The following is a 20,127-nucleotide window of genomic DNA, read 5'->3' on the forward strand; positions in this document are numbered from 1 at the left end:
ATGCTTGATGGATGTAAATTTGAATGCACACTCTCCTGCCCACAGTGACCAATTCAGCTTATAATCTAATCAAATGAATTTGTGCCACATAGAGAACGTGCCAGTTGGCTAATTCTTTCACCTTGTGAATGCTTGTATTGACTGACAATAATGTGAGTTAATGAAATACGTATAGACATTTGCTGTACTGTACTACTGAAAATAACAAAGATCTTATATTGTAAGACCAGATTATTTGCTTGAAGCAGAAAGTGAAATAACTATGATTTCCAATTCACAAAAATAAAAACTTTTACAACAAATTATTTGGAAACTGTAAGTACATTTTATGTTAGTTTTATAATACTACTTAGACACTTTTTTATTCTTTATTTTGATAAGACACTGTGGATCTTTTAAACTTAAGTATTAGATCTCTTTCCCCATTGCAATATTATTTAGCAGTTGCAGGACTCATATATGAAGTCATCTTAGAGTAATTATCTTTTTGTTGTGTGAAGTCTCATTGCATCATTTGTTGCCACAAAATTCATAGGTCACTCAATAGTCTGACATAATCAGAAGTATTAAGTTGAGCCATTTCCAGAAATGTATGGCATTTCTTACCTGGTGCAAACTTTTTTTTATTAACTTAAAAGTGTAAATCTCATTTGTACTGTACGATAGTTTTAAGTACAGTTGTTGATAACCAGATGATGTGATGACAACAAGATGAATCAGTTGCTTCAGTCAAACCAAAGCAGAGTTACCTTCCCTGATAGACTGTAACCCTTGCCATGGGACTAAATGAGGCGTTGAACTTCACTCTCATGTCTCTGCTGCTTACCCCTTCTGTGGAGGGACAGGCAGAGAGGTTGTCAGCCTCACCACTGGCTATGAGCAAGGTTCTAAAGATGTGTTGAAACAAAATCTGCATACTGATTTAGAAGATGGCATCAGACTTTTCTTTCTGAAAATCAACACTCATTAGAATTATGAATAATTAGATTTCTGCAAGTAACTCAAAGAAGGCTGTTTAATAAAGATATTAATACATATTATATACAGGTCAGTGTACAGTTGCATCTGATATTGTCCTTTTTGTTGAAGGGCTCAGTGTTTGTATATAAAAATATGGTATGATGAATAAAGTTGGTGATTTTTCTCCTGCCTTTTTTGTATATAATTTATTTAATGTCGTTTGCTGGAAGACAGAGATGAGAAGGACTGAGAAAACCTTGCTTCTATGATTGTATTTTCAGGTGCATAAAATTTTGGCTGTCTGATAAGCTTTGCCGTCATGGAACCTCTTTTGCCACCCCCAGAGCATCATGAAGTTTACTTTTTACTATTGTTTGCTTTATGTGGGTAGAGCTGTTCCCTTGAAAAAGTGGGGACTACGGGACTTCTGAAGGACCTGGAGAGACGTGACACACTCCCTTCCAAATACAGCATACCATGATTAATTAGTGATTGATAATGCCAATATTTGAACAATCCTGTCACCACTATGATAAAGATTGTTGGCTTAATAAAAGTGAAAATAATTAACTATCTTTAGAATCTGATGAATTTTCTTTTGATTCTATGGTAAGAACATTATACAAACATAAACTTTTAGGGAATTAATCTTTTGGCATTTACTGAAGTATTTGTTTGGATGTGGGTGTGTCATGGAGGCAGAGGAAGAGTTACTAGTGCATGATCTATGACTTCTAGATGTAAACCATTAAACTTGAACATTAATAAACTAACATAGATCACCATAAACCTCTTGAATTGGTGAGTGATGAGCTTTAAAGAATAACTCATATTGTATTAAAAACACACATCTGATGCATATTGCCTGAGAGCAAACATGTCTGAAGTCCCATAATCCTTGGCAGACTGTCACAAGGCAGGGACTGTCTCTGCTTGTCTGCATGAGAGTAATGGTGGGAGAGAGACAGTCAGCAGTCATCCCATTCATCAAGTACATGTTTAAAAGAGCTTAGGTGGTGTGACAAGAAGTTAATCCTTATCCTTTCTGTTGATTGTGTGTGTTCTTTGTTTTAGGAAACAGAAGATAAAACTTTGTAGTCTTTAGTGGTGTACACTAAAGACAAAAAATGCAGACCAACACATCTTGTAAACACAAAATCTAGTACTTACGGTCCTAACACTCTATATGAAAACTAACTCACTAGATGCAGTCCCCAGCACCCATCTGGAGTTCTTGCAAGGCTCCAGATTAAAACAATCCTTGTGTAATGGGATCCAATAGTAAGTACAGAAGTGAATGTTCTTCATTTCTTCCAATTCTGTCCTGTCCCAAACTGTGTTGAGGCCTTCATTAAATGTTTTTAGTTGTTAAATAAAACTATCACGTTTGTGTTTGAGTTACTGTTTATTAATCCATTAATAGATCAAAACTAATGAAGGCTCAGCATTATCACTTCTGAACACTGGCAACTGTACAGCTTGCAAATGCCCTTGTCACCTTGTCTTTCTAGCACTGAAGATTCAACTCTCATTGGTAATTCAATAGCTACTTGTTGGTGGTAGATTGTTTCTTAATTTTAAGGTACAAATATTGATTTGATAGATTATCACTTTTGGTGTCTACCACTATGTATTGCTATTAGCATTAGAATTATTCATAAATGTTGCTTGTTAATTAAGAAAATCAGTATGCCTTCGGTCTTTACTCTAAGCTGAAGAGCTATTGAAATTTTTATTCTTTAATGTCTTTTAACCATTGGGAACCATGAAAATAATTTTATCCACTGGTGACCAAAAGAAAATATCTGTGTTTATAGTGACATGGATGAGTATTATTGTAATTGTAATTAACTTGATTTGCATGACAAAATATTTACCTAGTTTGATACATAACTATTGATTCCTGTTTTATTTCATGCTTTATTGTCAATCTATGAAGGGGGAATTACATTAGTTCTGTATGATGAGACCAATGGCCCAGAAAGATTGATTTGATTACAATTTATTTTTATAATTTTTAATGAAAAAAGAAAATTTGATATATTTCAATATTTATTTGCCTTCTATATGAAGACTTAAAGGATACTTTCTTATAATGTAATGTCTCTCATGAATGCTGTTGGCCACAAATTGAACCAGTTAAAACACTTTGTAACCAAGAGGTACATCTTGATAGAGATACTGAGATATGAGGTGTGTATTTATCCACAATCATCATATCTCATGACACAGCCAGCCATTCCCCTATGGAAAGATGTCAGAGCTCATTGTAACTGACTTTTGGGTAGGACTGAAATCATCCACACACCAGGATGGCAAGGTCATACATATCTGGCTTACATCCTGTACCAACTTGTTGTAGGGAGAACTCTGGCTCTACAGTAAGGCTTATCAGTCTGTCTTGCCACTCCTGGGACTTGAACCCAGGCCTTGTTGATTGTAAGCCAAGAGAGTGTGTGTGTGTGTGTATGTGACTTGAAAAGCCAGAAACATTAGTGACAAACAGGAAATGTTCACATACATATACAGTAGGCTGAGATCTCCTTCAGAGGGATTGTTGAGACACACTACCACAACTTGTCTCTCTGTAGGAATAAGGCTGAAGAAAAGGACTCTTTTTCCATTCTCATTAGTTGCTTAAGTGATCTTGTTTTTCATGTACAATAACACTTTCCTGAAATTAATTGTTACATCTGGTGTTAATAGAATGGAGAACATTAGGTTTATTCTCATTCTGTAGGTGTTAGTATTAATGTTACTCTTAATATTTTATTTTATTCATTATTTTTCCCCTTTATACAACTAGTAGTATTACAATTATGCTCACACCTGAGACTGATGTGTTCCAGAGAGAGAGAGAGAGAGAGAGAGAGAGATGGTGTTAGAATGGGAGACACAGGGAAGGTACAGATGTGGTGGAGTCTGGGTGGAATGCTTTTTGAACCAATCACCTCGTGTATAGATCTGTTGTGCATGTTGTTGAATCTTCTGTACTAAATTCCACAATAGGCTTGCATGACAGGTTAACATATATGGTACCTAAGTAACCTGCATCATGCTTCCCTCTTGCTTTGCTTCAACAGCTCAGCATGTATTGGAAGCAGTACTGTGGCTTCTCTAACGCATTACAAGTTGTGTTGTTGCATCCAGACTGTATTACCTTATAAAATAATGGAGTATGCAAATTGCTTCTTCAGATTATTTGTGTTGCTAATTATCTTAATCATAATTGTTATTATTAGCATCATTAGTATTACGGTATTATTATTATTTATTACACATTGTGTTTGTGATTACTATTTTTCTTTTGCAAAACAGTCAGAAAGTACACTGTGTCACAAAGGAAAAGTCTCAGAAATATTCCCAAAAGCACATTAAGGAAAAATGAAATATGTGAAAAATCCTAAAAGTATTGAGTGCCATGTATGCTTGCATCAAAATGTACAGTGCAAGTCATGTGCACTTCACCACCTACACCCATAGAAACTGAACAGTATGCATGACCACATGAGAGTGTTCACTGATGCTTGCCCTACAGCCCTTTATGAGCAGAGTAACTGTGCAGTACAGACCAATATAACAATAACTAATTCCATGATCTCCCAGGGTGGACACTCCGGGACGAGGCACCACCTGGAACTCCTCTCTCCGTAAGACCCTCAGCCAGCCTCCCATCCACCACTGCGCTCCCACCACCAAGAAGAAAGCCAACACCATTGATATTCCTGCCAGGTGAGGCATGGCACACTAAAGGATAGATGTAGATGCACTTGTCTAATTCAATGGGAATGTGTGACAAATAAATAGTAGGTGTTAGATTTATGGTCATAATATCCTCTTACTTTATGATCCTTATAGTCCTTTATTGTTCATTCCTTTCTTATAACCAATACCACAGCACTGGTTTGCTTCTCTTCATGTTGCTTAGTATGTTTTTACTACTGTCAATTACCTGTTTCAAGATAGATGCACTATGACCAAACTTAGTTGTTTTATTCCCATTTTGATATTGTGTTTGCAGTCAAACTTGTCTCCACAGCTCTTCAACCTCTCATCCCAGTGCAAGCAACAAACCTCCCCCACCCCCACCAGCACCTCCTGTCTCCAGCAATGCCACCGGGATACCCTCATACATACCCATCAAGAAGGACAGCTCTCTAGACAAGCTCGAAGCTCCCTCTAGTCCACCAAAACTAAAGAAGAACTTTTTTGATGGCTTCCGAAATACACTGCGTCCCAGGTTGAAACTGGGACAAGACGAGGGTGGAGAAGGGACGGAAAGCTTCCCAACATCCCCAAGGCAGGAAAGCAAAGACGACAGTTATCACAGGCGGTGGTCTGAGTCTGGCTCCCCCACCAAGGTGGTAAGAACCAGCTCGTCTTTTATAAACTAACAATGAATACTTATACATAATGGCCGTAGTTATTTGTTTACTAAAGGTGTTGTCCTAACCAATCCCAGTTTCTTTTCTTTTTTTTTTTTTTTTTTTTTTTCATTGATGCAATAAGAATATTCTAGAGCTCTTGTGTATTCAAATGCAGATTTTTAAGGTATAGATAAGGCAGACAGATAATTGGATAGATAGATAGATAAAATAGGTAGATAGGTAGCTACCTTAGGAGGAAGTTAATAGGAGCTCTGAATTTCAAAATAGCCTCAGCTCTAAGCTAGTTACAGTGAGTTTTGAGTACATGTAATTATGAATAAATGGAATAGTGGAGCAATATGTTTATACAGCCAATAGTGGGTCTGGAATGTATAAATCAGTGTTGTCCAGAGTTTTTTTTATTACCTTTTTAATATAATGTGATATACAAATACATTTTTTTCTATTCTACAACTTACTGTTGGTGAGAAATAGTAGTGAAGTGGCAGGCATGTATCTTTCTCTCTCTTAGTGAAAATTGTATTAACCCAATTCCCTCCAGTAAATCACATCATTGGGGCTTCAGAATTTGATTAATTTCTTTCATGTGTAAGTGTTGGAGGAAAAGTCAGAATCTCGCCAAGGTTTCCAGTTCATTTCAAGTATATGTAAAGAAAATCTGCTTTGGATTCTATAGTTGGTAGTATTTCTGATTCACTTGTAGCAGAGCCGTGCCGAGTGAGAGAGAGCAGGTGGGGGGGGGAACAGAGAGGTAACTCATGACTGTGTTCTAAGAGTTGTGTATTTATTAGCATGTTATGTAGGTTTTCTGAAGATACTTTACTGTAAAATGCTTATATTTTGATCGCCTTATTTCTTGTAAGTTCATCTACCATCAAAGTCATCCAGACACTCAGCTATAGTTTTCATGATAAAAGGAAAAAGAAATAGAAATGTTAATGTTTATGCATTCATGAAACCAATGGTTACTCTGTACACACATGGTTATAGCAATCAGTGGTGTCTTACATTGCACTGAACACCTTCTTATACACTTGTTGGAAAAATATTTGTTTGATTTCTTAAAGTGTACCCGAGATTTTAGCCACAAAAGTCACAGGAATGACAAAGTGAAACATTGATATTTGAACAACTATTTGAAACTGAACGTTGCAAGAATGCCTTGCTTGATTTCATATTTAAGGAGCATATTTCAGGAAGATTATTTATTTTGTGCAAGGAAATCTGAAAATTCTTTTATCATAATATTCAGAAAACACAGCTGCCTGCCGAAACAACATTCATAAAATGTAGTCAAATTTACCCCAAATTGGCCATCTCTTAGTTAGACACAATTCAGTACATAATTCTTGTTTTACTATGTATATGTACATAAAACAAACAAAGAATTCATTCAAAAGTAACTGCTTCATCACAGAAGAAATAATTTGAATAGTGATGACAAAATGTAAGGTTTGACTATGTGTGGTTTTACTTAACAATCACTGCTGGGTACTTGGATTTTGTGAAAAGTGTAACAAGAAATGTGCACATTTAGTCACCTAATCAATTGAGCTTGTCCAGAGGAAATAGGCAGTAGAAGACAAGATTCCAAGTAATACTGAAATGGTACTCAATTGAATATTTTCTTATACCAGTAGTCAATATTAATTTCTCAAATGAAATTGAAGCTAAATGTAAATTTTTGTTATTTTCACATTTTTAGCTGTTATAAAAAGGTTCTGGCAAAGGAACAGAGTAGTGGTATCCATAATAGTTATCAAAACAAATTTAGTGAAAAAAGACAACATAACAACGTACAAATTTCAAACTTTAGTGCTCATGTTACCTGTGACCATTATTTGTATGTACAAGGAGAGCATATCTCTGTACAAAGGCATTACTGAAAACATATTGACAATAATTATAATACACAAAGTTTGTCGTAAAGGAAAATGTGATATTGTTATTATAAGTATAATCTTAAGTGTTTTTTTTTCAATCTGTTTCATCAAGGGAATTCATTACTAAGGTTGTAAAGTAATTGTTTCCAGTTTAATCTTGTAGCAAATCTTGAGTTTCCCTGTGTCACACAAGTCTGAAGGCAGAGGCAGTCCAGTGAAACAATGATGTAGATGGAAACAATATTAATATGATTGGCTCAGCATTATGTTAATTAAAGTACAGCATGTAGATTGCATAATGCATCTCTCTCTCCACACATGTATCAGGAAGAAGATAGCTTGCCAAGTTTAATGAAGCAGTTTCTTTTATCTTTCTTAAGACCACCTGATCTATCACCACCCAGAGTTTCCGTATGTGTACAAAACATGCAGCGTTATTTTTCCAAACCATCCCATCATTTTTCAGTGCGTACCGCTTTTTATACTCTTTTTTGATATGTGTGATACCCATTGGAAGCCATTAAGGTATTTGTATTTTATGATATCTTTTTATATTCAAGTGATTATAGTACTTTGATTCAGAAAAGTTCAGTGGTTAGTGTGTGAGCTTTGCGAGAAGTGTCAGGCAATTGTAGTATGGGGCCGATACATGGAAGGTTTTATTGTGTGTTAGTTTTTGACTCTATGCCTCTCGGGATTGATGACCAGAAATTTGCATTGGGCATAAAGGTTGTCCATAATTGTTCTCCCCAGCAAATTCTTCATCTCAAAAATGTGTTTCCCAATAACTGACCTTGATCTGCCCTTGTAAGGCTAGGAGATTACTTTTGTTTCCTATCGATAACTCTGTCTCAAAAACAAATTAATTTTCCCAGAAAAGTGTGAGGAGGTCCATTATGTGAAAATAATCAACCTTAAATATATTGTATTAAAGAAATGAGTGCTTATAACCTTTTTTTAGTAAACTTTTGATGCTTTTATTGTAATTTCCCAGCAAAGATTATAATTTCCATATACGGTAATCTCAAGGTCACAGTTTTATGAAATTTAAAAACTAATCCTCATATCTTGAAAGGTTTCTTTAGTAACTCAGAAGGCTTGAGGTGAGTAATATGAATAATTATTTCCCATCTAGTATGTAGTATAAGTACTAACAATTGCGTACATAAATGCACCTATTGAATTTATTAAGTACTAGAAGTCCTTTAGAGAAATTATCAGTCTTACCTGCTTAGTACTAGCTACTCTACATTTAGGGGTAATTAGTGTATTTTATGAGCCTGGATGTCAGTAGCTGGTGTTGTGTGGAAATGTGATCAAGATGCAAGTGTAGTTACAGAACAGTCACAACCAATTCACCAGTTTTAGTAGTCTGTTATGGTCTGATTTGTGATATCGGACTCTGTTTACCTTGAGTGTTCAGTGTTCGGTCATTAACAATTATCTCAAGACCAGTTTATCTTGCCTTTGGATTAGTCTCAGTGTTGATATGCTCCAGATGAGATATGGCAGTAGCCTTGGTGGATAGGAAAGACCAAGACAGTTCATCGTACAACTTTATCCTCAATTCCTTTTTCCATGACAGGGTGAGTGGAATGTGGCTCTCCCTGCTGGCACCCTAGTCAAGGTTTTGGCCGATTATTGTGCTGTGAAGGAGGATGAAATATCAGTATCTCGAGGGGAGACCATCCAGGCAAGTATAAATTTTTTATATGATTAGCCAAGTCTTTATGTAGATTACAGATTTGGTATATATTTTTTTTGTGCTGTGCTGCCACTCAGATTTTATGATATCTTTTATTCTTATTCTTTTTATGCAGGTCATTTCTCCTTCCCTTGTAGAAAAATTAAACTAAAGCTACAAATATAAGGAATTTTGATCATATACACTATCTAGTAATCATATTATTGGTATTCTGCAGGTTATTTCGTCCAATTCCTTGAGAGGATACTTGGTGCACCGTGCAGCCACATCCAGCAGTCCAGCAGCAGAGGGCTGGGTGCCTTCCAGTGTCATCCTTCCCTCTGCCAATCCTGAGAACATTATCAGCCCACCTGCCTCTCCTCTGAGCGTCGTCCCGCCCTATGAATCTCAGATGAAGAAGCCTTGGATGAAGTTCCGCAAGCCATCCTTCTCCAAGCGAGATCAGCAGCAGCGCCAGAACTCTCAGAAGAGGGAAGAGCCTGTGCCTGAATTACCAGCAGTCTGCTCGGCCTCTCATTTACCCAGCAGGCAGATGACAGTCTCCCTCATCAACCCGTATCATTCAGACACTGAGAACCACTATGTCCAGCACACTGAGAAAGCTCCCAGTGGATGTGTTCCAGCTTCCCCAGAATCTCCAGTCAGAATAATAACACCAATGAGGAATGTCACTGTGTGTCCGGGAGAGCCAGCAGAGATGGTGTGTGTGATATCCGTGGCTGGGCTGTGGCTGGAATCCACCATGGTCACTTGGTCTGGACCCCATGGCCAGTTGACTGATCCGCGCTTTGAAATGGAGCAGCATCGCGATGGCACCCTGAGGCTGCACCTGGGAAGCTGTCGTGTCACTGATGCAGGCGAATACACTTGCACCATCTCCTGTGCCGGCCATTCCATCGCCTGCTCGGCACGCATCAATTTGGCCCACGGTAAGGAGCACTGCTATTCCAATGGCCATTCCTTGTAGTGAATGGTTGGTGGAGGTCTGGGCTGCAAGGGATTAAGGTTCAGATCTGTGCTCCCAAGTGGAACATTACAGGATACTTCATTCAGCCTTACCTGGGTCTCAGTGCATGTTTGTTTTTACGTCACGCATTCTATATTTTCCTAATTTCTGCCAAATGTTTTATATCACTTTTGAATATTTTTGTACATGAACATTTAGTACCAGTAATATGTTAAGGTAATTGTTTTAAGAATATGAATAGCTATAAAATTATTTATATTTATAATTTTTTCACTATTAATTTAAGAGTAAATCGTGCCTTTGGATGTTACTTCAAACACTGATTATATTGTTAGCACCATCATCTCATCACTATCACATCTATCACACTGAATTTATAAAGAAATTCAGCTTATTTTTAAGTTCAGTTTGTGGCACTTTTATCGTGTGACCTTTGACTAGGGCTTTGGAAGAACAAAAAAAAAAAAAAAAAAAAAAAAAGGCAGATGTGATGCAGTAATTTAGGATAAATGTCTATCTAATTTCCTGTATATACACTCCTGGGCATAAGTAAGGAATGACCATTGTGGAATGGTTATTCCTTATTATATATCAAAAGAGTCTACCCATTCATATACCAGGCTGAGATCCTCCCTGAAGGGGATGCCAAGACAAAACATCATGCCTTCTTATTGTAGGAATGGGAATACAGAGGAAGGAACCCACATGTCCTCACATTGTCTATTGTAATTGCTTTTCACGACACACTGGAACCTCACGTCTCAATAGTGTGTCTGTGACATACATCTATTTAAAGACTCCATCATTCCATCTAAACTTTCCTCTTTTGTCTTGTATCAGTTATTTAAAAAAAAGGAAATTGAATGTAATATTATAACCTTTGCCATCTTGTCATGAGATAACTTTGGTGAGCATTATGAAGTGAGAAATGCACCTTGTTAGATGGTGGACACAACTAAATTCCTTATACTCTAATGTATGAGAACACTGACAAAGTCAGATCCCATATATCAAAGTATTTCTCAGAAGTATTTAAAAAATAAATGCACTTCACTTCAGATCTTTAATGCTGGTGCCACTTTGAAATACAGTTATGCAATTTCCTGTATAATATATTGTCTTCAATTTTTACTTTATTATAAAGCTAAGTTTATATGAATCTCTGCCTGTCTGTTATTCTTGGCTTATGGAATAGTCAGACTTCTGTCATGCTGGTCATCTCATCCTCAGAGGCAAACACTGTAATAATCACTTAATGCATTAAATCCTAAAGCTAAGATTCATATCACCAGGAAATTTTACATTTTTGTATTATTTCCACTGTTTAAATGTCGCTGAAACTTGCTGTGACATAATCTCTGAAAACATTTAAGCATGATCTCAGTGTTATATTTGCATTCATCAAAGTCACTGTGTATCTTATTTACTTGACTCAGAGGGAAAAGTTGTGAATATTTAGCTACAATTGTTAGTCTGTTTCTTCTCCATGTGAAGATGGAGAAAGCTGCAGTGGTAAAGATCATTGTGTAAACATATAATGACAGACATTTTTCAACTCAATAATGTTTGATGAGCATTATTCATGCTTTACTTATTCACTGTCATAACCAAGTCTGTGCAGTAACAAGAGCATGGTGGCAGTGCTTGGAGGCTCCGTAACACCAGCTTCTGCATGTTAACCCACACCTTTCTACTCACTCCTTGGTCTTCTCCCTGGCCTGCGTCCATTGTTGTTTCATCATACTGTTGTCTTGGTCATCAATTCATATTTACCACGTGTCATTTGAGGTAGAATCTTCTCGTGGGTACATGTCATGCCATGGGAGAGTGATGGAGGCCTGGGCCAGCCAGAGTGAGGGAGTGATGTAGAGTTTGCCAGGGATGCAAATTTTGTGACCACAACATTGCTTCAGACAAATTTTACATAATTTAGATTACCTACCACATCTTCTGTCAGTGATATGCATTGGAAAATAAACATACAAGCTATTCCTCCTCTCCGCATCTGAATTTTCATAAGTGTTGTGACATAGTCTTTTCAGATAATTTTGCCTGTGATATAAATATTCAATTGTTTTAGTTCATTACGATTCATGGCCTAAATATTGTTGTTAAAGGCTGATATGAAAGTCCAGCCAATGTTGTGGTCACAATTAATTTGCCTCATTTATTGACAAAATGCTACTAAAACATATGGTTCTGTTGCATAAGTGGAAGAAATGTATAAAGAGAACAGCATTATTCTAAAGTATTGTTGCCTAAAACCTCTGACTTCATCTCCACCTTATAAATCAGATATAATTTATGTAACTGTCTTGTCTTGATATGCCAGTATATTTCCATTATTTAACTATGCACAGGTTCCTGATGAGACTTGTAAGCTGAGTCTCAAGGGAAAACTTGCTCAGATGAAGGTGTAAGACTGGAACTAATGGGTAGTGGAAGGGTTTGAAGAGTTCATTCCTTTTAGTATAGTTACTTGTCTATTTTGCATTTCTTGTTTCCCATTGGTCATTTTTATCAAAGCCCTATGAACAAAAAATCTAAATTACTGCCTGCCTAAACAGTATTTTAGCATTCCACCAATATGTGTTTGTGCATACTGTACATGTATGAGGTATAAATTGCACCTGATTGCAGTCTACACATAGGTAAATGAATAAATATGATAGTAATCTTAAATTAAGACAAGAGATTTTTTTGTCTTTTCACATGAATTTGCATGAAGAATTGCACTCCCTTTTTTCTGTGCCAAAGGATTTTATAGCTTTGTGTATAATCTAATGTGTAAATATGTACATTGTATGAACCCACTTAGTCATAGTCATGTGGTTCCAGTGCCAAGCAGCGGCAGAGGCGGAACCAGTTTTGTATTGTGCACCCAATAAATTATTTTCTCTAAAATCATTTATTTCTGAATTGCTGACTGTGTACACAATGGTGCAGGGAGGCAACTCTATGCAGAAGTCTTGGTTGGTGCCTATTTCAGTAACAAGGAGGTGAATGTAACAGATTTTTGTGGAGGTCTTTCAATTGCTGTCAAGGATTTGTGATCAGAGGTTTAAGGTGTGCCAGGACTGTACTCACCAGTGCCCACACGTGGAACATTGTCCTGCTAGTACTGTAAATATTAATAAAATAATCGTTAGGCTGGGCTCTTCACTCAAGTGTGAATTGGTACTAACAGCATTATTTATTTGTACAACACTAATGAATTGGTTGTGGGAAAAACACTATAATCCTCTACTAAACAGTTTTCATACATTGTGCTCGGTGACTAATAAATGAAAACTGGTCTGCTTGTAACGGGATTTAGTGTGTTTTACAGCAAATAAGTGTCCGAGGAATCATGGAGCCTGTCAGCATTGCAATAGGTTGAACATGTTAACTATGACAACACCAGACTGTGTGAAGGAGGGAGTATTGTTTTGAGCTACATTGCTTTTTATTTCTTTTCATGCTGGTAGATGATACAAAAATTGCATTAGATAACAAACTGTACTAATCACATGTACTAAGGATACTCAAAGCTACCCAAGTGCATTCAAATTTCCCGCAGTAATGTGTTCCCATACACCCAAGTTAGGGGAAACATACTCTATTCTTTCAGTTAGAAGGTTTATAACGTGGAACTGCAAAACAAATTATTTGGTCAAAGAAACACAAGTATATAATGTTCTTTTCATATATATATATATATATATATATATATATATATATATATATATATATATATATATATATATATATATATATATATATATATATATATATATATATATATATATATATATATATATATATATATATATATATATATATATATATATATATATACACACACACACACACAAAGGCCAGTGCACACCCCGTCTTGAGTTACTCCTCCCTACCACGTATGTGAGAAAATGAAGTGTTTGTGTCTGCCGTGTCACCACCCACCTATCACCAGTCAGTGTATTCCGCCCACACTTTGCCCCTGGCCACTTGACCGCGTCCCCTGCCAGCTCTCTGATGTAGTGGAGTGAAGCTTGCGATAGATTTTGCTGGTTGCGAGCATGGTGAGTGGAAGGAAACTCGTGTTGTTATCTCATGAACTCGTGAGTAGGGATGAAAGCATTTATTTATTTATTTATTTATTATTATTATTATTTTATTTTGTAAAGCTAAATGGTTCTGCAGTATTCACAAGTAACCACGAGTTGAAGCATGTCACGCCAGCATGGGGAATTTGGTAGTTTCAGCCCTTAACTCTTCTTATAATTCCACACTTTGCACCAAATTGCACCAAATCTTTACTTTTTATAACAAATGATTATCATTATTCGTTGCTAAGTTTATACCACGAAATAATTACCAGTGATACAAACTTCATTTTCCTTCTTAATGGAGGACTTACTGTAAATGGGAAATTTCTCGTTATGTAGGCAAAATCTACACTTTTGTATTTATTTCTATTTGTTGTTGTTTTTTTTTTTTTTTTTTTTTTTTTTTTACATTTCTAGGTACTCCTTTCCCTTCCTTTTTTTTTTTTTTTTTTTTTTTTTTTTTTCCTTCAAACCAAACCTTTTAAGCCCGTAGTTTCTTGGCCTCTGAAACATGAACTTCACAGTACTTACAGATCACAGGTGGTTTCTGCAAGAGTTCTTTTTCAACTAAGCATGTTGGAAATGTGTTTTTCTAACCTCTTCATTTTCAGACGAACTATTTTCTGTCCGTGACTCGCTGATTTTTTTTTTTTTTTTTTTTTTTTTCCTGGTCGTATTTTGAGGTTGGTTTGGTTGGCACTGTTTCACCTTGATTTTATTAGTATTATACCTTGTACCATGCCAGAGCTCACTGAAGCTCTAAGCGACAGAGGGAAGTAGCAAATCAAGAAGTTTCATTACTATGCTTCGCAGCTTCGGTCAAACACTCGTCTATTCACACTGCCGAGCTTTCAGGCACGCGCTGATATAGTAGATGTTGCGGCCATAGGTACATAACCTCCTAAGGACAAATTTTGCCTTTAGCAGCGTAGAGAGGACCAGTAATTACAATGGAAAAAGTGTAGATAGCGTGGTCAGCCCATCTTTGTGTGTATGGTGAGGACAGACAAGACTCCACTCGTTCCTCTCCTTGCATTCAATCCTCACATCTGTCCAGAGCTGGACGCGATAACGAAAAGAAGTAACGATAGATTGATAACAATAGCATCATCAGCTATAACCGATGATCGATAAGTGGCGACGTTTATCGCTCGATTACCGATACCGATAAATCTATCAATCCAAAATTCCGATACTAGCGATAACGATAATTGATTTTTCAAATTGTAAAAGTCGATAGATCCAATTCCTTATTTTTATCTTTATTTTAGAAAAAAAAAAATCGGTGATTATCCTGTCTCTGCACTGTTTTAAGTAAAAGAACTGCACTTCATCTTGAAAGTTTAAAATTTTAATCATACTCTTGTTCCGAAACAAGATGTATTGATTATCGATAGTTTGAAAAGAAAGATACCGCCGATGCCGATGAATCGATAACGCGGGAAAAATAGTTATTGGATAGCCGAAATCCATAGGTTTCGAAATCGCGATAATTTATCGCGCCACTGATGCATCAAAGTCTTGGCCAAACTGTGTGTGTGTGTATGTATGTGTGTGTGTGTGTGTGTGTGTGTGTATATATATATATATATATATATATATATATATATATATATATATATATATATATATATATATATATATATATATATATATATATATATATATATATATATATATATATATATATATATATATATATATATATATATATATAACGTATGTACATATATCAGGTTAAGATTACCCTGAAAATTAACAGCCGAGACCAGACGGCGCACCTTGTCGCAATGCAGAAAATAATCGAGTGGGTTTAACCCAGCCTTGTGGCTCCACTCAGTCCTGAGTCACGCAGGAAATTAATACGAGACCGTATTTTTCCATCTCAGCTTGAGTGCGTAGGCGGGGTGTTCGGTGTTCTAATTGGTGATGAGTACTGTGAGTAGGACTGTGATCTCACCTCCCACACCTGACACGCCACAGCTTCAGAAGGATGCGGGATACCTTGGGATGTGTGGCACAGTGGCGGGTGCTTGAATCAGCATTGTGTTATATTGAAAATGTTTTCTGAAATTGCAGAACAGGTCTCTATGTATCTAAACAGGTTTTCAGCATGAATTGTTACTTGTCATAATCAATACTATGTTTGTGGCAAGGATCTGGTGAGTGTACATTCACATTTACTCAGTAGTGCCTAACATATTTAGTCTTGAGTCAGGACACCTTGAGAATGAATTCAGCTGTTGTTGATGTATCGGAGGCTTCAAAGGAAAACCTCTCGCATAGATAACACACTCGTAGGTATTCAAATATGTAGTCTGCCATTCTCCCCCTCGCCTTTAATATCCACTACTTCACTTATCACGACAGTCATTGTTGAATGCATCTCACTACAAAAATTCAGGTGTGTCAGTCACCGGAGGGTGTGACATTTGACAAGGTCTTAATAAGGTTTCCCCTAAGTATATTGTGTATTCCTCTCCGCCCGGTGCCTCTTATACCTTCTCCACTCGAGCATTGCGAGTTATAAGACACGTCTGGCAGCCGTCACGAGTTGTAGAGAATAATGTCCAGACTTTTATCTGATCCCTACACAGATGCACAAAAAATAAACAAAATAAAGTAAAACCACACAAGTAGTAGCACGTGCGGTGTTGTTCATGTATTCTAAATGATTGCTTGTGCAGAACTCCTAGGCGAACAAGTGGCGTTAATTAACTCTTTTAGATCATTCAGCGTCAGGTCAGGTAGGTGAAGAATAATGAAAATTATTCTCCCGTCACCTCGGAGGCCTTGGTGGGAAAGTAGGACAACCCGAGACCAGTGTGTGTCAGACAGTGAGGGAGGCAGCACGGCCGCTCCCTCTTGCTGGTCATGAGCGCCTCACTGGATGCTGGATACTGTAACGCCCCTCGTCTTCCCCTTCACACACTAGATTAATTGACTTACCTTACCTTTAAAAACACGTCTCACCATAGTAAAAATGTGCACAGTACACCTTTGTCAACGTGAATGTGTCATTTTCAGATGTAATAGAAGAGGAAGACGAGACTGCCGTGAAAAGCGAGGTGAAAGAGGCGTGTGTCGCGGAGGCTGGCGGCGAGGCGGGGGAGGAGGAGGAGCTACAGCTGGAGGAGGAAGATGGAGAGGCTTCAAGGACTTCAGATCAGATTACTTGGCTGTCGGGATTTCAGAGGAAATACTCAGTTATGCATGACCTTGGGAAGGGAAGATTTAGGTAAGCTTATTAATAGTGTGTGTGTGTGTGTGTGTGTATGTGTGTTGCCTTTCAAGCTCGTACCGAAATGACCCTTGGTTGTGTGTTGGGCAAGCAATGCGTTTGCTTAGTCAACAGTGCATGGCGGTGAAAGTTCCATCAAGTGACACGCCTCCTGACTCCCGAGCTGCACACGTGGGGCAGGGAAGACCTTGGCTGCAGGTTCGTCTGACCCGGCCAGACTGGTTCCCATAAACCTGTCATTCCGCCCACTGAAAAGACAGCGTGAAATGATTGACTCTCCGTAACCTGATAACTTTTACCAATTAAATGACCTAATGATTAAAACCTGATCACTTTTACCATTTAAGTGATCTAATCATTATTTTTCATCGTAAATTAAGAAGAGGTTTGTTTACGCTGGTTACAGTACGACATTAGTTTGAAAAAGATAGGCCGAGAGGTGTTTACGAGTACTTACACGTGTGCAGCTTGACACTCGACAGTGGGCGTCGCATCTGTGTTGGCGGATGATTTATAGATAATTTGATTGATATATAGTAGTTGTTTTGACAGTGTACACCTAACAGTGTCCATTTCTGGTTCCGATTGATAGCGTGGTGAAACGGTGTCAAAGAAACAGTGACGGGGTGGAAGTGGCGGTAAAGTTCGTGCGGCGCGCGAGACAGGAGCGTCCAGCCACCGAGCGTGAGTACCTCCTGCTGCGCCGCCTGCAGCATCCCTCCCTCATCCGATCCATCGCCCTGTACAATGCTACCCCTAAGTTTGACATCCTCGTCTTGGAACTGTGAGTACCTGAAAAGCCTTAGATTCCATTTTATTTATTTATTTATCTTTTTTTGGTCCATATAGTGTCACTAAAATTTAATGTTACGCTTCACTAACATACTTGACACTCGTCATCCCTGATGTATTTCCAGGATAATGGGTCTTCCTCTTCTGGATTGGATTTTTACACGGGAAGAAACAACAGAATCTGAGTGTGCTGTGCTGGTGAAGCAGGTAGTGCAAGGTCTGCAATACCTCCACTCCTCCCAGGTCGCCTACCTCGACCTCAAGGTATGTCTAGCTTATAGTGTTTCGCGCACATGAGGAGTTGTGGCTGGCGTGGCGGGGGGAAGGAGCGATAGGATATTTCATTTCATGATATTATACTCGGCTAATAATTCAAACATCTAACGAATATAATGGAACTCTTTATTTCTTTATTTATTCTATTTGATTGAGGCTACTGTGTGAAGATGTGACTCACTTCAAGTTTACTCAATGGTGATTTTTTTTCTGCGCAGAATATTGGTAACTATTAGTAATTTGGCAGTACTGCAGTATATATGAGTGAAATATATTCCATGCCTTCCAGCCTGAGAATCTCTTAGTTGACATCCTAAGAACAAAGAATGAAGATGGTGTGTGCAGCATTTGCCCAGATGAGAGCCTGCCAGCCGTCCGTCTCATTGACTTTGGCAATGCAAGGAGTGTATGTGAGAAAACCCCCAGTGAAAAAAGTGGTCCAGTGACTCCTGTTAAAGAACTGGTAGTGCCACCTGAGTGTCCACCTTTAGTTCTTGGATCCCCTGAATTCATGTCTCCAGAGATCCTGGCAAGAAAGAATGTTGGGATCCCAGCAGATTATTGGGGTCTTGGGGTCCTCATTTATGTTCTAGTGAGGTGAGTTACTCATTGCACTACTACATATTAAGCAGGAGGAAACCATGAGTGAAAGAGCTACATATTTCTACCATTGTCACATTCTTCATTTGTAACATGACTAAAGAGTAAAAGAAAGTTTAAAATGGATCAATAGATGTCATTTGTGGCCACTTTCACCTCCAAGCTGGTATCCTTTTTACTCACCTTTCCCCTTACACAACCACCCACTAATAGAGTAAGCAGCCACTGTGACTTACTCACATTCAGGTATTCTCAAACTTTCACCTGCTTCTCCTTTCTCCCACATACATCCATCAACCTCTCTATAAAATGCTTTCACTCCTTTCAACAACTTTCACTCACTCCATAGACCTTTGCCACATCCCACATTGCTTCATAGCCAATCCTGTACTATGCTTTCTCCAATCCCTTAAATGTACCTTCCACTTTCCTTTCTCTTGTCATAATCCTCATTTCACTACTCAACATTTTAAAAGACATACTGTTGCCCACTAAATTAATGAGCAACCGTGTCACCTTCCTTGATGATTCTCTATTACATAACAATCAGTGGTGTACTATTTTGGGGATAGTTAAAGGGCAATATACTCTTGAGTAGCAGCCATAAGGTGCATGCCATGAGACTGATTAGTAAGTTTCCGTGGCTATATTTTTAAATTGTTTAGTATTGGCATGAGAAGGTAGACCAAAAATAGATTGGAGGAAGGGAGTTGCCAGGGGATGCATCTCTCAGTGTGTGCCAAATGCTCTACATAGACCCCTAATTGCCATATGTTCATTCTTAATTGTGTGCACTCAACACCATCACCACCTTTATTGTACCTCATCCTCCTTAGCGGGTTAGGAAAGCATTTATTTCTTATTTTGTTTTATATGTTTTATATATTATCACTTTGAGGATTTCCATAGCCATAGCCACAGTAGTTTCAATTTGCATATTACAGTATCTTTGCCTTGGTCTAATTTGCACCATATGCTTTCATTCATTCTCAACTTTTGACAATCTGAGTTATTTCTTTTAATGTTGAAGTGTTGCTATACCTTTCCATTATCCTATCTCATTACCATACTACCAGATAATAATTTCACACATGAGCATTCCAGAAGTTTACCTTGTGTTCTCTTCTATGAGTATTTCACCATCATATATTTTCCATCATCTTTAATCTTAATTAGTTTTTTTTTTATACTGTTAAAATTTTCACATGTATTTGTATCCTTCTACTA

The 20,127-nt window shown here is 37.6% G+C and overlaps 1 protein-coding gene across 11 annotated transcripts in view; it reads left to right on the forward strand.

The window, feature by feature from the left end:
- The window catches only part of LOC123511006 (kalirin-like), a 310,494-nt gene that overhangs the window by 288,038 nt on the left and 2,329 nt on the right, over window positions 1-20,127 (forward strand). For 8 of the 11 annotated variants that reach the window (XM_045266621.1, XM_045266619.1, XM_045266626.1 and 5 more), the window contains 8 exons: window positions 4,567-4,692; window positions 4,982-5,324; window positions 8,817-8,924; window positions 9,154-9,865; window positions 17,019-17,229; window positions 17,825-18,016; window positions 18,150-18,288; window positions 18,590-18,897. In XM_045266621.1, coding sequence (XP_045122556.1) covers window positions 4,567-4,692; window positions 4,982-5,324; window positions 8,817-8,924; window positions 9,154-9,865; window positions 17,019-17,229; window positions 17,825-18,016; window positions 18,150-18,288; window positions 18,590-18,897 — 2,139 coding nt within the window. Of the gene's footprint in view, window positions 1,144-4,566; window positions 4,693-4,981; window positions 5,325-8,816; window positions 8,925-9,153; window positions 9,866-17,018; window positions 17,230-17,824; window positions 18,017-18,149; window positions 18,289-18,589; window positions 18,898-20,127 lie in introns of those variants that run through there. The other 3 variants (XM_045266623.1, XM_045266629.1, XM_045266630.1) reach the window with 2 other exon arrangements.

The sequence above is a fragment of the Portunus trituberculatus genome, chromosome 30 (genome assembly GCF_017591435.1).
Source record: "Portunus trituberculatus isolate SZX2019 chromosome 30, ASM1759143v1, whole genome shotgun sequence".
Lineage (NCBI taxonomy): Eukaryota > Metazoa > Arthropoda > Malacostraca > Decapoda > Portunidae > Portunus > Portunus trituberculatus.